Below are 15,895 nucleotides of genomic sequence, written 5' to 3' on the forward strand. Positions count from 1 at the left end.
TAGGTTTACAGTAAATATTTTCCATCTATATTGTTCGAAAGTTTCGGAATGTGAATCCAGTGCTTAAAATGAAACTAAAAAAAACTATAAGATAGTCTAAATTTAGGGATGGGCAAATAAACCAAACACGAAAACCCAAACCGAACCCGATCCGATAAAAATGAATCTGAACCAATCCGAATCCGACATAAATACCGAATGGATCTTGTTTTATGGTATTTCGGGTTATGCGTATTATCCGAACCGAATCCGAACCGAATCCGAACCTAAATGGATACTCGATAGAACCAGAAACATTCAAAATTTCCAAAAAGAACTTATACCAAACATGATCTCAATTCTTAATATGTATTCAAAATATATCGAACATCTAAAATAGTTATCTATTATATGAAGATTGATGGTTGAAGGTGGGGGTTGAAGGTTGAATTTTTTTAGATTTTAGTTTTGTTTTCACTGAATAATGTTTTTCATTTCATGAGAACTTGGTTTTCGTTTTATGTTTTCATTTATTTGATTTTCTTTCTATAAATAACTATGGTTACCTTTCACTTGATTTTGAATGATCACATTTTATGTTCTTTTTTATTTTTGAACCAATTTTATTTATGTTTTGGTTACAAAATAGGTACAAATCAAGTATTTTAAAATCGAAGAACCGATTTTATTTATTTTTTGGTTACAAAGTAGATACGAATCAGGTACATTTAACCGAAAAACCGATCGGGACCCAAACCCAAAAGTACATCGGATTGTACCGGTTCTTTAAAAATTTATTAACCCTGACCCGAACCCGATAGAACCCGAACCGATCCCGAACCGAAGTTTCATATAACCCGAATGAGACTGTTTTTGGTAAACCCAAAAAACCAAAACCCGATTGGATTAAACCGAAACCTGATTGGACTAAACCGAAACCCGATTGGGACCCCGAATGCCCATGCCTAATCTAAATATTGGGTATATATCCGACGTATGGCTATAAGATAGTCTAAGTATTGGCCTTCTGTAGGAACATGAGGATACGTAGATACGTACCAAATTTGTCGTATACCAGGTGAGTCAGACTTGACTTCGTATTTTTATCCTTTCAAGAAGCATCTTCAAACATCAAAAACAAAAACAAAAAAAATGATGGCATCGTCAAACTGCAAAATAAAAAATTCTCATTCCAGTTATAAATCTCTTCGTGGAATATTTGAAAGAAAATGAAACGTAGTTATAAAACATTCATGATTAAAAAGATTTGTGAATGAGATGGAATGAAATCTCTTTCTTTTTTTTTTCTTTTTTTTCATAGCTTCCTTTTTTTCTTTTTTTTTTTTTGAACAACTTTTTTTCATAGCTTCCATTCTTTTCATTTATGATATTATTAATCTTAGCTACTGATTACATCTTTTTTTTTTAATTACAACTAGTCGAGTAATTCTAATATATTTTCTCTTGAAATTTGTCTTCTTTTTCTTGTTTCGTGATTTTGATGTTTATATCAATATGTAAATTCTGGAAACATAAATTTATATTTACGATACTATAATAGGATGCGTCTTGTTTTTCCCCCATCGTTAGTAGTATCATACAAATTAAAGCATTAAGTGAATCAAGAAGCATCTTAGTGAATAGTGATGATAGCTTATAGCAAAGATTCTTACTAAAGTGAATGTTAAAACATAAGTACTTAGAATTCAACAATAAGATTCAGTTATAGAGTCACTGTCTCTTCATATTAAGTTCAAAGCTAAGAAGTACGAAGATACTGAATAAACTCGCTCATTCCCAAGACTCTCCTCGAACACCCAAATCCTACGTACGTTTCAGATTCTTACCATCTCTTCTCTCTCAGATACCACAAACCCTAAAGCAACAAAATAAAACCCTAGAAGAAAATAGTCACCATCACATTTCATAATGCCAAATTATTATTACTCAAATGGAGATTTTCCCCAAATGGAATGCCTTTGAGCCTTTCTCTCTCGGAAGCCATTATTGCTTACCTCATGGTCCTGCATTCCAAACATTAATTTCAACAATAAATTTAACTCAAGTTAAGTTAATTCAAAAATGTACATATATTCAGCTGGAATGCTTTAATTAATTGAATGGGTTTCTATAAAAGTGAACTGTGTGCAGTGTGAGCTTCAATACTATGAAAGGGTTTACGTCATAAATTTCACACATCGTAGTAGTTGGGGATCAATGATTCTCATTACACCCTCACTCTAATAATCAATTAATAAATTAATAATTAGTCTAGCTAGGGTTCTGAAAGTTATACCGAGAGTGATGCTATTCGGATCTAGTTAATGCTTGGGTTGCTTTGGAAATGACACTTTCTAGGCTGCTAACATACATGCTGGTTTATATGTCAGGTATACAACTATTCACTTTGAAACAAGAAACAACTGTTGTAAAAACATAGTTAGTTGCTGAAATAATTACCTCCAGAGCATTGCATGATAGTAGCACATTGTTGTCTTCCTCACAAAAACATTGATCTGAGGCAGTTCTCTTGTTTTGAACTGGAGGGAAATGAGCCCACTTCACCATCCCAAATAAATAAAAATAAAAATCACAAAAAAAATATTAGCTAGATCTCTCTATTCAGCTGACTAAAAGATGAAAATAAATTAGGGTTTTTTTCCTCTACAAATATTAAGCTTAAGTAAACTTGAAGTACATTTTTGGCAGCTAAGCTGAAAGCTTCCTTGTGAGCCATGCTTGGATTCTGAGCCTTTAACCTCCTGATCTCTTCCCTGCTCCAATGAAACCCACAAAAGAAAAGCATTTAGATTAGAAAAAACGTACATACACATGTAAATTTTATACATAAGTCTTTTTAATCGATTTCTTACTTGATGAAGCAATTGTAAGCGGAAGGAGCTCGTTGTCGTTTCTCAGGTGCTACTCAAACTCAAAATCATCAGTTAAGCAAATTAAAATTAATGAAAGACGAAAAACAAAATATATATAAACACAAACGTACGTTTGTTGACAACTTGGTAGACACGAGACACATCTTTATCTTCATCTTCATCTTCATTGTCTGAAGAAGTAACCAAAGTCGTTGGACTGTTCTCCTTCTCCTGAGTCACCTTCCATGCTTCTTTTTCCACACCATCTGTTGTGGCTGCAACCTCCTCTTTTTCCGTCTACACACATATATAAAATAAGAATTAGAGTAATCGATGTATATATAAATTTATGTAGCTAGAGATCATACGCATAGTATATATGTCACGGGAACCTCATCAAGATGAGAGAGAGAAGTGAGGAGATGGAGAGGAATGAAAGAAGCCTTCATCAAATTGACAGAGAGAAGGCTTGTGCAGTGCCCACATCTCACAGTCACCACCATTGACAGGCTAGTGAACGGCACACTCACCTGCAAAACATGTATAAACTCATCAAATGACCGTCAGTACAGACGTAAATAGAGGGGAAGAGGTTAGATGTACCAGCAAAATAGTGGTGCAAAAACCACACTGGACATGGCAAATCTGCCCCGGCAGATCAAACAGCTGGTTGAGTGTTGTCATGTTGGCCATTTTTGTCATAGAGAGAGAAAGAAAGAGATTATGTGTAGGACGAATGATAGGGTGTGTGTATATATAGATAGAGAGATAGGTTTTGCAAATCATTAATGCAATACATATATCTTTTCTTTCATGTGAAAATACTTTGGTTATACATCAATTCTCTCAAATAATCATTTTTAAGTTTTTGTCACAAAATACCTTTCAAAAAAAGAAAATGACCAAAATAACTCTTTTTTGTTTTGAAAATTTTAATATTTTTTTTTTAAATTTGAAATTCTATTCCCAAAACTCAATTCCTTAACTTTAAACCTTAAATCTAGATTAATTCACCCTATGATAAAATATATACCCTTAAATAAAATTTATTTTCGTCATTTTCTTTATTGATAGCTATTTTTGTGACAAAAACTTAAAAAAAGTTATCCTAGAGAATTTTTCTTACGCAACTCCCCTTATGTGCGTCTCTATCCCACTTCTAATAATTGGAATCTTCATCGTCTCGATGAGCTGTGAGTAGTAAATGATTCTCATTCTCACTATTAATCACATTCCTAACTCCCTAGTAAACTACATTTTCTTTTTAAAAGAAAATAAATTATGTCTATATATAATATGTGATGTATTCCTGATGATGGAGTTGTGACAATTTTCTTTAGTCGGCGAGTTCTAGTGACAAATGACAATTCACTAGGCTTTTCTTTGTTTAAGATCCGATTCCGTTTTATATAAGCATCAACTAAGATTTTTTGTAGCTATGTTATACATATATATATACATATACAAAGAAGCATATGTCTTAGGTCAGGCACATGTATCAACGTGATACATAACATTTTGAAAGTTCATAACTAGGATAGAGATTTAATTGTCCAAAACAACTTAACTAAAACACATTATGAACCCATAAACGCTAATGAATTATTCTACCTTTTACAAACCCATTTAATGGTGCAAGAAAAGATGGGTTATTGCAAGATAAAACTAGGATGGACATTGGAATAACAAAATGTATATATACAACTCATGGTGTAGAGTATGTAGATTGTTACGATGAACATGGAAAAAATATTGAAGCCACGTACGTTGCACAAGCGCAAGAGCAGGCAGACAGTCTATAGAAGAGAGGATAGGTAATAAATGATGTGGGTGTGTGTTTGGATTGGTTTGCAAGTTAGAAAGAAAAAAACAAATGAAATTGAGAAAAAAATACCTCTTTGTCTCATGTGTAGTTGTCTCTTTAAATGGGATTTATTAAGTCTCTCACAAACACAATACAGTCTTTGGAGTTTAGGTTTGGAATGAGATTGAGAGTGAAAGTGCAATGAGATGAGAGTAGTGCGGGTGTTTCTAGGAGCCTCATCACTTTTGGTAACTTGGAATCTTAGGATTTTGTCCTTCTCTCACAAATTTGCTAACTGTTTTCTTGACCATTTTACCCAAAGTCTTCCTATCACTCTCTCAAACCATTCTCAAGTTTCAGTGCTCTCTCTCTCTTCATGTTGTTTCCACTGTCCCTCTCCTTTATTGCTCTCTGACGTATGGAGTAAATAACATGTAGTATATACTCTATTTTCTAGTCATTTAAACACATTTCAATTAGTGGGCAGACTCCCACGTGACCCATTTCATCGGCCCAAACACACACAACAAGTTTGTACAACCCTATTGATTTATCAACCAAGCCAAAAATCAACAATTTTTTCCACTTTGTCGCGAGTAGAAGAGAAAAATGAAAACTTTTTGAGGACAAGAGTACTCTTATCAAGTCATCAAGTTAAGGACGAGAGTAAAAACATGTTATCACTTCTTCTCTTTCACCTTTTTATCGTATTTTCTATCCAACGCTTACTTCACAGCTTACAAAAAAAGAAAACTCTTAAATAAATTCCACAAGTCAAAGAAAATCTAAGAATCTCTAGCCGATCTTAGCCAACAAATGATCAGATTCAGCGCAACAGCAATATTAAGACATTGGTGGTGGAAATATGATATTAACGGAGTCTAAATGCGAACATAAAGTTATTATAGCCAAACAAGATGATCAAAGGCAAAACATTTATTCAGCTAAACATCCTATTGTTACGTTCACAAGTAACTAATATTCCAAGTTACTAGCACGCTATATAGTTCTAATCACCCTATCAGTAGAATAAATGACTTCAACTTCAAGCAACTATTTGAATAAAACAAAACCTTGCCACAAGTTTAAACCTCAATAGAACAGAACCAAGATTCCGATGCCAATTATAAGTTCCAATACGATAATTCAATTAAAAAGACAGGCAAAAAAAACAGAACATCTAATCACTCTTCATCAGGCTTCTTGAAGACATAAGTGGTTCCACACTTGCCACAGTAATGCCTATCGAAATGACTCGCCATGAACGTTCCCGGACCACAACTAACCGAAGGACACTCTTTCCTGAGCCTCTGAACCTTGCCTGAACCATCGACCTTGTAAAACTGCAGAACCGCGAGCTTCACTTTCTTGTGCTTGTGTTTGATCTTCTTGGGCTTCGTGTACGTCTTCTTCTTCCTCTTCTTCGCTCCTCCTCTCAGGCGGAGCACCAAGTGAAGCGTCGACTCCTTCTGGATGTTGTAGTCCGCGAGCGTCCTCCCGTCTTCCAGCTGCTTCCCGGCGAAGATCAGACGCTGCTGGTCCGGAGGGATACCTTCCTTGTCCTGAATCTTGGCCTTCACATTGTCGATCGTGTCGGATGATTCGACCTCTAGGGTTATCGTCTTCCCCGTTAGGGTTTTCACAAAGATCTGCATTTTTCGTCTGAGAACGACGCTGTTGAGCTTAGCAAGAGGTTTTATACCAAGGGTACTAGGGTTACGAGCCCATGGGTTTGCACTATTCTTGGGCTTTAGGCCCAATACTAAGTTGTAAAGCCCGTAATTATCAAAATGCTGTCGTTTAGAAATATTTAGATTGTCCTTCTGACTTTATTTTTGTTTTTTAAATTCAGATTATCTTTGCCGGAAACCCAAATATTGTAAATAGTATCTCCCAGCGTGAATTGAATCCGGATAACGGTAGTTACAACCGCATCCCGTTTATTATTAGGCCAACTCAACATTGGTTATGGAAGGTAATTTGTTATAGACATTTTCATCATTTACAACTAACTAATCAAGCTTATATGTTTAAACTATAATTATATTATGTTTACTCATTAGGGACCTAATAATGTGCATCATGTGAAATTTAATGCATTTTTGGAAATGAGAGATTTATAAATGATGTATGTGGGAGTAGAAAGCCTGACGTATGTTTCTGGCAAGCGGAAGACGACAGAGTATATGTACGCGATAATCCAACTGGTGTGTTTAAGCTTATGTGTAAATGGGATGGGATATTAACAAACTTTGACGAATACATTTTTTTTATCTTAATTTGTTATCAACTTTTTTTTGTTGATTATGTTTAAGATTATAGCAAAGTTAAGTACTTTTACTAGTTAAGTATATATATATATAGGCTGATAATCCTGTACATGTAACTGAAACTCAACTCAGTTTCACAGAAAATATCTGTGTTAAAACAAATCTTTATATTTCCTCCCTAAATAGAAGAACAAAACATAACCATTATCTTACCTAACTAACAAGCATACCAAAATAGATATGTTCGGGTGGCAGTTCACTCAAATCATTTCTTAGAAAACTTACTAAATATAACAGAACATTTTGCATGCGTATAAATAAACTCACCTCTTTCTTGAAAACTAATCTATCATCTGGGGTTCAATCACAAACACACTAACGCATATAACACACGATATATATATTTTACACACGATGCCAATAAATCTCAATATTACCGTCGGGACGATCTTCCTCCTCCTCGGCGTCTCATGCCAAGGCGCGGCAGCGTTGATGCCTTCTCTCAGTGAACCCTGCATGGTGACAGATTTTCCGGCATTATGCAGAGGCACCATTAATGGTCAAACGAATGTGAACGCAGCCACTGATGTGGCAATAAGAGAGCTAATGAAGCGGACGAGGCATGCGAGAGATATCGCCAAGAAAGAGCTGAAAGTGCTTGACGGAGGAGTCGCGACTTGTTTGTCCAACTTCAATAGCGCGTTTGATAATTTGGACAAGGCACTTAAGAACGTTAAGGAAAATGATGGTTTTAGCCTCAACATTAACCTTAGCGCTGCGTTAACTGACTACGATACTTGCAGCGAGGCAATGAAGGGAAGTAAGGAGATTAACGTCGTTTATAAATCAGCTGGCGTTTTGTACAAAATGGCTGATAATTGCTTGGCGCTTTCTACCCTCGTTAAGCTTTAATTTATAAAGGATAAATGCGGATTCGGATTAAGAAAAAACATATTGATTATATGGGTCTATTTGTTTGTTCTAAGTTTTCTACAATTTGGACGAATTTCCTAGTAAAAAAATAAAGGAATAAACAGAGGAGGAAGATCTTTTGTGTGTATGTAGATGGAAAATGTTTGGACATCAGGTTCTAACTCAAACATACATGTCATCATGACATTAGTAAGAATATAGCAGTGTGATACCGCTGAATGATTATAAGTTGTACCACGATACCAATCAATACCTTGCGTAAAATATTAACCCTCAAAACTGCAGTGCTGAATCAACAGTTGAAGACAGCTTAAGCTACGGCTGTTATTTTGACGCGGACCAAGCTAGCTGAACCGAACTGATCCGACTTTTTTTTTTGTTTTTAATTTAGGTTCGGTTACGAGTTCGGTTCGATTCAATAACATTCTGTGTGAACCGAACTAATAAAACGAACTGTCCAAACCGAACTAACCAAACGAACCGAACTCATGGCTAGCTTACACATTTGAGAGTATTAGCGTTGGGCTAAATATCCGTAAATTTAAATTTGATCAGTTATCTGCTTCGATTTAGTCCAAAAATCCACATATCTGTTATTCTGTGAAACAAAACAAATACTAATATGCAATATATAAAAAAACAAACTACAAATACTTATATTTTAGGAAATATGTATTCACTCCTATCTGTTATATGCAAATATATACATGTATTAAAAAGATATAAATTATATAATTATTTTATTTTTATGTAAGTTTTACGATTTTCAGTTAAATTAATTATTTAGTTATTAGTGTTTTAAAATAAACAAATTTTATTTCTAGTAAGATATTAATATTTTGTTCTATTTTTAAATTAAAATTTTATTAGTATAGATTAAATCAGATACTCAATCAAAAATGTAGATTATCAGGACACCTAGCTAATATCTGAATAATTTCAGATAAAATCGGATAGGAAAATTTATAATCCAAAAGAAACAGATCGAGTAGAATAACTCCAAAAATTTGGATATTAGCTCCCTGCCCACCCTGGAGTGTACTGAGGAGTCAAGAAGATGAAACAGTGGAAACACACAAACCTGCGTGTAAAAGAAAGAGGATGAAACAATAATGAAGGAGACGTTTGCTCTCCTATTGGTCTTGACCTATAAGTAGTTTACAAGTCGACACATGATAAATATGTGCAATCTTCCACCTGGAATCTCCGCCACATTCTCTTCTAGTTTATCTGTCTCCATATATATTTATATATATATATATTTTTTTCTCCGCGAAGGGTCGTCGTAGTATCAACATGAGACACGGATATATAATAGTCAATAGACTTTTGTCTAAAAAATCTTGTTCGTCCATTTCAGTGGCTCTGCTGCTTCATTTGCTAAGATGCCACATTATTAGATCGACGAATGGTCCAAGTTTGTCAGGCACACAATTGTAATCTGCTACACAACACAATATTTTAAGTCTTTCTTTTATCTAAAGGCACACACATTTTTAGAGTTTGAATACAATAGCTATCCCCACTCTTCCTTGCTTTGGCTCTCGAACGTGACTAACTCTCTAGAGAGCACTTAAGATAAATGGCTTTAGAGTATGATTCTTTGAATGAAAACGTGAAGAAGTGTCAGTATGCTGTAAGAGGTGAACTCTATCTCCGAGCTTCTGAGCTTCAGAAAGAAGGCAAAAAGGTAGTTAATTACCCTTTTGGCTGATCATCTTTTTGCCTTTACTCTTAAAAAGATTGCTATCAATCTATCATGTGTGCTTTAGATCCAACTTCAACTATACTACCTTATGATAAGTTGAGAAAACTTTACATGGACGAACTTTATAGTCAAGATAAACCTGTGATTCTTACTTGGTTTAGGACTTGAAATGCATTTGCAATTATTATGATATGTCACATAACAGATTATTTTCACAAACGTTGGGAACCCTCATGCTTTAGGACAGAAGCCGCTGACATTTCCTCGCCAGGTATATATATATATATATATATATATATATATAATTCCCACGCTATTAGACTTCAATATATTCTCAGACATTCACACTTAAACCTCTACCTTCAGCCTAGATAGTCAAAGTAACAACCAATTGCTGCAGGTGGTTGCGCTATGTCAAGCTCCGTTTCTACTAGATAACCCAAATGTTGGAATGCTATTTCCAGCTGATGCTATTGCAAGAGCTAAGCACTATCTTTCCTTGACTTCAGGCGGTCTAGGTATCATGTTTAGCTAACACATAACTCAGCTGCTTATTGGTTTAGTGTGAAAAAACCATTAAGTTGTTTCCTGTTTTCTGTGTGTTTTATCAGGTGCTTACAGTGACTCAAGAGGCCTTCCAGGAGTTAGGAAAGAGGTTGCTGAGTTCATCGAACGGCGTGATGGCTATCCCAGGTGATTGATTGCTTTCACTTCTGTAATGAGATATTAGTTTAAAAAGCAAAGCCAGCTCAGGCCGTGTGCTTCTCATTTGTCATATCACAGTGATCCAGAACTCATATTTCTCACTGATGGAGCTAGCAAAGGTGTGATGCAAATCTTGAACTGTGTTATACGCGGTGCAGGAGATGGGGTAATGCTCTCTCCCAAGAAGTCCTAGTATCTGCTATGAGCCTTACTCCTGACACTTCTTTTTTTTTTTTTTTTTGCAGATTCTAGTTCCGGTTCCACAATATCCACTCTACTCAGCCACCATATCACTCTTAGGTGGTTCTCTTGTTCCTTACTATCTCGATGAGTCTGAAAACTGGGGGCTTGATGTTAACAACCTTAGACAATCCGTTGCTCAGGCTCGCTCTCAAGGAATATCAGTAAGCTTTCTTTGTTTGCATCTTCTTCTTGTAATTATCTATGCAGTTATATGTCTTTGTTCTTACTGATTTGTCTTGAATGGGGGATATAGGTAAGGGCAATGGTGATCATTAACCCTGGGAACCCAACTGGGCAGTGTCTAAGTGAAGCTAACTTAAGAGAGATATTGCGGTTCTGTTATAACGAGAAGTTGGTTCTTCTGGGAGATGAGGTTTATCAGCAGAACATATACCAGGATGAGCGTCCTTTTATCAGCTCCAAAAAGGTCAGTTTTTGCTTGCATGCTACTGAAACTTGTGTATGATTTGTAGTCAGTGTTTTAACATGAACATTCTTACAAAACACATAAAAAGGTTTTGATGGATATGGGTTCGCCGTTCAGCAAGGAAGTCCAGCTTGTATCTTTCCACACTGTCTCTAAAGGGTATTGGGGTGAATGTGGTCAGCGAGGTGGATACTTTGAGATGACCAACTTCCCTCCCAGGGTTTTGTCTTTATCTCTCTGCTTTAAGCTACTTATGTTATGTTTGTCACATAACATAATCATAGTATTATGCAGGTTGTTGAAGAGATATACAAGGTTGCATCAATAGCCCTGAGTCCTAATGTCTCTGCGCAGATCTTTGTAAGTTAAAAGTCTTATTGTAATGTTGATTTTCAAATCATAGGTATGTTGTGAGACTGAGAGTGATATGAAATGGTGCAGATGGGTTTGATGGTTAATCCTCCAAAGCCTGGAGACATTTCATATGACCAGTTCACCCGTGAAAGGTATTATACATGAAGCACACATGATTGAATCATTTATAATCCCATTTTGTACATTTTTTCTAGCAAGGGGATTCTTGAATCTTTGAGAAGAAGAGCAAAGATCATGACTGATGGATTCAACAGCTGCAAAAACGTTGTCTGTAACTTCACAGAAGGTAAAGGGAAAACAAAACGAAGCATAAACATTAGGACATTACTTCTTGTTGATTCTTGTGTGTGTGTGTATATATATGTTAGGTGCAATGTATTCGTTTCCTCAAATACGGTTACCACCGGGAGCTCTCCAAGCTGCGAAGCAAGCAGGAAAAGTGCCTGACGTTTTCTACTGTCTCAAGCTCTTAGAAGCCGCAGGAATCTCAACAGTACCTGGCTCTGGATTTGGACAGAAAGAAGGGTACAAACAACAACTAAAGAATTGGTTTAGCGTTATTGCTCATTTGATGATCTCTTGTTATTTAGTAACTCGTTCGTTTGTTGACAGTGTGTTCCATCTGAGGACAACAATCTTGCCTGCGGAAGAAGAGATGCCTGAGATCATGGATAGTTTCAAAAAGTTCAACGACGCGTTCATGACTCAGTATGATAATAACTTTGGTTACTCCAGAATGTGATTACTTCTATCTTCTTCTTGTTATGAAGATGAATCGATGTAGTACACTTGACTTTCTAAACTCTCTACGTCTCTTGCTTCCATATTCAAATTGGAAACATTTTCTCAAGTTAGGCCGGATCCAGTTAGGCCATTGGGTTATGTTATGTGATATAGAACTAATTTTTATAATAATCACAGCTGTTCTGCGCTTGATTATCTATAAGAACAACTGGAAGAGAGAGAAAAAGAGAGGTGAGAAGCATTTCTGGTTCCTCGGTGGTCTCAGGATTTGAGGCTAAACGATTGTCATGAATGTGTTCAGATCGAGGAGATCAAATGCGAGGAAGATAATACTATTCAAATCGATAGAACAATCAAAAGAAAATGGTCAATGAACTATAGTCAATATTGTTGATTCATAATTGAAAATGTAGATGAAACAGTCTACACAAATTCATTCTTAGCAAAAACAGAGGTTCTCATCTTCACAAGGGAAACTTTGTTATACTACATTACGAAATATATGAGCTTGAGGTTTACGCATTATGATACACATTATCTAATTGAAGAGCAAACTAAAACATAGATTCGATACTTCAAGAAATGAGACTAACATGGAATCTTGAAGTGGCGACAAGAGTGTATAAGACTAGGGAGAGCAATGAGACTAACATGGAATCTCAAATGAATCAGGAATGAAGAGAAGACTAGCAAGGAACAAGAACAAGCAAAGAGACTCTTAAACCAATCATATTAGAGCAAGAGTACAGGCAGGCTAGGAACAAGACTAACATGCAAATGAGATCAAAGTAAAGGACATAGCGTTCATAACACAGTCCCTAACAATACCAACACCACATTTAAACTCAAAACAACGATTATATAATCCATTAATATTAATTAAAAGATGTCTCATTCCAAAATATCCAAAAAGCATAACAAATTCAAAAACACAAAAACGAAACCTTAAGCAGTAAGCACAACGGCACCACCAGCCTCCTTAATCTTCTTCTCAGCAGTCTTCGAAATAAGCTTCGCCTTCACCACAAACGGCTTGCCCTCAGGCAAATGCCCTTTCCCCAGAACCTTGAAGAACCCGTGCTGCGTCACATCGATCATCGGCACCTTATCTTTCCCCGCCTTGGCCTTGACGTCCTCGGGGACGAGCGACCAGAGCTTGTCGAGGTTGACGATGGGGCAGTAGAACTTGTTGCGGAGCTTGTGGAAGTACCTCATCCCCACCTTCCCGAAGTAACCGGGATGGTACTTGTCGAAGAGGATACGGTGGTGGTGCATACCTCCCGCGTTACCGCGACCTCCGGGATGCTTGCGGTGCTTCCCGATACGACCGTGACCGGCGCTGACGTGGCCTCTCTTCTTCCTGTTCTTCTTCAACGCCGTCGCCATTTCTTCAGATCTATGCTTGGGATTTTTTTTCTGTGGAGTGTGAAGAGATTGGTTTTTATATAGAGGGAGCTGAAAGCGCTAGGGTTTTTTTTTTGGGAGAGTAGTAGATAAAGGTTTTATGTTAATGGGCTTTTTATGGTGCTCAATAGGTTGGGCCTGATGGAGTTTAAGGCCCAATGATACGACGCGAACATTGGGTAAAAGGAAATTAACAGAAGTAATTGTTGTATCAAAAGTATTTCCATAGCTTTTTTTTGTAGTGTAACAGTGTTCATGATTTTATTGAAAAGAGAGGATATAAGTTCTGAAAAATATATCCCATAAAACAGTTTGTATATTTTTTTCTTTTGAGAATTTATGTTTAAAGTGATTTTAACATTAGCTTTTCATGCTATTAGACTCTCTTTTTTTTGTTGTCAAAGATGCTATAAGACTATTAGTTAGACTGTTAGTGAAGAATATAACAACGCTCTCGCTCTCTGGCTATTATCTACACTGTAAATGTTTGCTTTATGTATAGTGTGGACTGTGGATAAACACTAGCAATAGCATTAGACTTATGCATCCCTAACAAAGAATCATACTGTGATGTGACGTTTTAACATTACTGGTGTTTCCTTCAATCACCAAACCTAGATCTTAGAAAACGACATGCGAAAATTAGTTACATGGATAGTAAGGGTTGAGAAGTGGTAGTTTGTGATATTTTAATTCCCTCAGTTTACATAATTCATATTGGGTGCTATTTATTGATTCTTCTTCTTTTGGGGCAAAATAAATAATTATTTTTAATTGCAGACGTACGTGAAACACGTTTGTGTATCATAAAGTCCTAACCAAATTAACTTGTCCGTATCGCTTCTACTTCCAATCTTGTCTCTTCGACACATCCTTAACAGTACTTCAACAGTCTCTCTTTCTGGTTTTTTTTCCTTCGCTTCTGCTGAAACTCATCTTTACCTGATCCGGCGATGAGTTCGGAGGAAGCTAAGGTCGTTGGTAAGTCCGATCAATTTGTACATTTCATTATCGATTGATTTTCGGATCTAGGGGTTTAGATGTTTTGACGCGGTTAACAAACATAATGTGACCGGATCCACTTTCTCCGGTTTAAGAATCTTGATCTAGGTTATGATTTGCTTTCAAGAGTTTGGGTAAAGTAATGATTATTTTTTTTGTTTTGTCTTGGTTGGTTGTTGTGTAGTGCCAAGGAGCTTTAGACTGTTGGAAGAGCTGGAAAGAGGTGAGAAAGGTATCGGAGATGGTACCGTCAGCTATGGTATGGACGACGCTGATGATATCTATATGCAATCTTGGACCGGCACCATTCTTGGCCCTCACAATGTAATATCCTTCTTCTGTGTCTCTCAATTTGTTTAGATTCACTGTGTTTGATGGTTTAAGATTGCACATTTGATTACTTTTCGTAGAGAACAAAATAAAGTTCATGTTTGATCCTAATTTGGATACTTAAGAGTCTTCTTATACTTTTTTTTGTCTCTGCGTTTTTGGGTAATATCTCTCTCTGTTCCCTAGAGTAACTAGTTGTTCTTGTTATTTCAAATGCTCTGTAGCTACATTTCTTGACCACTATTGATTATAGAGTAGACTGCAAAAAAAAAATTGAACTTGTTTGGTTTCTGCTTTTGGTTTTTTTTTTTGGTGATGGACTGAATATCAGACTGCATACGAAGGGAAAATCTTCCAGCTGAAGCTCTTCTGTGGAAAGGAATACCCAGAGAGTCCACCTACTGTGAGATTCCAGACACGGATCAACATGGCCTGCGTTAACCCCGAGACTGGAGTGGTAAGCTATTCATGAGTGACTGATGATTATTGCTGGTGTTATATCAGATTATTATAATAACAAGGAAAGGTGTGATCACAGGTTGAACCGAGTCTCTTCCCTATGCTCACTAACTGGCGGCGAGAATACACAATGGAGGACATTCTGGTTAAGCTCAAAAAAGAAATGATGACTTCCCATAACCGCAAGTTAGCTCAACCCCATGAAGGTAATTTCTATACCATCTTTGACTCGAGTGTGTTTGCTTATGATAAGTCATAGGACCTCCTCTAATCAAAGTCATGTGTGTCCAGGTACGGAGGAAGCTAGGGCAGATCCAAAGGGACCAGCTAAATGTTGTGTCATGTGAAGAGAGAGGCTGGGAGGCAGCCAGCAATTTGTATTATTATAAGGGACATTAGTGTATATAAACATCAGTTGAAGCTTTTCCCTACAACTTAATGCTATACTCTTGTTTCAGATTATATATATCCACCAAAAACAGGTGATTCTGATCTTAATAAATTTTATACCTCTGCTTTCTCTTTTTAGTTCGTAAATTCGTTGATGAGTTTTGTTCAGTGAACTGGTGTACTGCACAGTATCCTAAATCCTGTAGTAATGAAAACAATGGACATTCTCCTACTTAGTTTATATTGTAA

At 36.3% G+C, this 15,895-nt stretch overlaps 6 protein-coding genes across 8 annotated transcripts; 3 read left to right on the forward strand and 3 right to left on the reverse strand.

Moving 5' to 3' along the window:
• Positions 1–437: 437 nt before the first annotated feature.
• LOC103829273 (axial regulator YABBY 4) lies at positions 438–4,144 on the reverse strand. 3 transcript variants are annotated; one of them, XM_033276201.1, is made up of 8 exons: positions 3,456–4,144; positions 3,221–3,382; positions 2,984–3,149; positions 2,853–2,901; positions 2,678–2,753; positions 2,440–2,538; positions 1,995–2,003; positions 438–1,855 (listed from the first exon to the last, which is right to left on the reverse strand). In XM_033276201.1, exons 1-8 carry the CDS (start codon positions 3,636–3,638, stop codon positions 1,823–1,825), a joined length of 777 nt encoding a protein of 258 aa, XP_033132092.1. In that variant the 5' UTR covers positions 3,639–4,144; the 3' UTR covers positions 438–1,822. The 3 variants fall into 3 exon arrangements, with proteins under 3 accessions (XP_033132092.1, XP_033132091.1, XP_009103178.2); XM_033276200.1 differs by having other exon boundaries at positions 438–2,003; positions 3,456–4,141; XM_009104930.3 differs by having other exon boundaries at positions 438–2,003; positions 3,245–3,382; positions 3,456–4,136.
• Positions 4,145–5,690: 1,546 nt separating this feature from the next.
• On the reverse strand, positions 5,691–6,340 carry LOC103829274 (ubiquitin-40S ribosomal protein S27a-1). Its single transcript, XM_009104933.3, has one exon. It carries the CDS (start codon positions 6,309–6,311, stop codon positions 5,841–5,843), a length of 471 nt encoding a protein of 156 aa, XP_009103181.1. The 5' UTR covers positions 6,312–6,340; the 3' UTR covers positions 5,691–5,840.
• Positions 6,341–7,295: 955 nt separating this feature from the next.
• LOC103829840 (pectinesterase inhibitor 12) lies at positions 7,296–8,967 on the forward strand. The gene has a single exon (XM_033276204.1). The coding sequence runs from the start codon at positions 7,341–7,343 to the stop codon at positions 7,836–7,838; it is 498 nt and encodes a 165-aa protein (XP_033132095.1). The 5' UTR covers positions 7,296–7,340; the 3' UTR covers positions 7,839–8,967.
• Positions 8,968–9,277: 310 nt separating this feature from the next.
• LOC103829276 (glutamate--glyoxylate aminotransferase 1) lies at positions 9,278–12,248 on the forward strand. The gene is made up of 13 exons (XM_009104934.3): positions 9,278–9,549; positions 9,773–9,838; positions 9,968–10,085; positions 10,179–10,260; positions 10,351–10,438; positions 10,518–10,676; positions 10,769–10,942; positions 11,031–11,162; positions 11,237–11,302; positions 11,384–11,448; positions 11,512–11,603; positions 11,686–11,842; positions 11,930–12,248. Exons 1-13 carry the CDS (start codon positions 9,442–9,444, stop codon positions 12,057–12,059), a joined length of 1,437 nt encoding a protein of 478 aa, XP_009103182.2. The 5' UTR covers positions 9,278–9,441; the 3' UTR covers positions 12,060–12,248.
• A 557-nt stretch (positions 12,249–12,805) lies between these two features.
• Positions 12,806–13,507, reverse strand: LOC103829277 (60S ribosomal protein L27a-2). The gene has a single exon (XM_009104935.3). The coding sequence runs from the start codon at positions 13,445–13,447 to the stop codon at positions 13,007–13,009; it is 441 nt and encodes a 146-aa protein (XP_009103183.2). The 5' UTR covers positions 13,448–13,507; the 3' UTR covers positions 12,806–13,006.
• Positions 13,508–14,204: 697 nt separating this feature from the next.
• Positions 14,205–15,778, forward strand: LOC103829278 (ubiquitin-conjugating enzyme E2 variant 1A). The gene is made up of 5 exons (XM_009104936.2): positions 14,205–14,446; positions 14,652–14,791; positions 15,129–15,254; positions 15,336–15,462; positions 15,548–15,778. Exons 1-5 carry the CDS (start codon positions 14,419–14,421, stop codon positions 15,601–15,603), a joined length of 477 nt encoding a protein of 158 aa, XP_009103184.2. The 5' UTR covers positions 14,205–14,418; the 3' UTR covers positions 15,604–15,778.
• The last annotated feature ends 117 nt before the right edge of the window (positions 15,779–15,895 follow it).

This window comes from Brassica rapa, chromosome A07 (genome assembly GCF_000309985.2).
Source record: "Brassica rapa cultivar Chiifu-401-42 chromosome A07, CAAS_Brap_v3.01, whole genome shotgun sequence".
Lineage (NCBI taxonomy): Eukaryota > Viridiplantae > Streptophyta > Magnoliopsida > Brassicales > Brassicaceae > Brassica > Brassica rapa.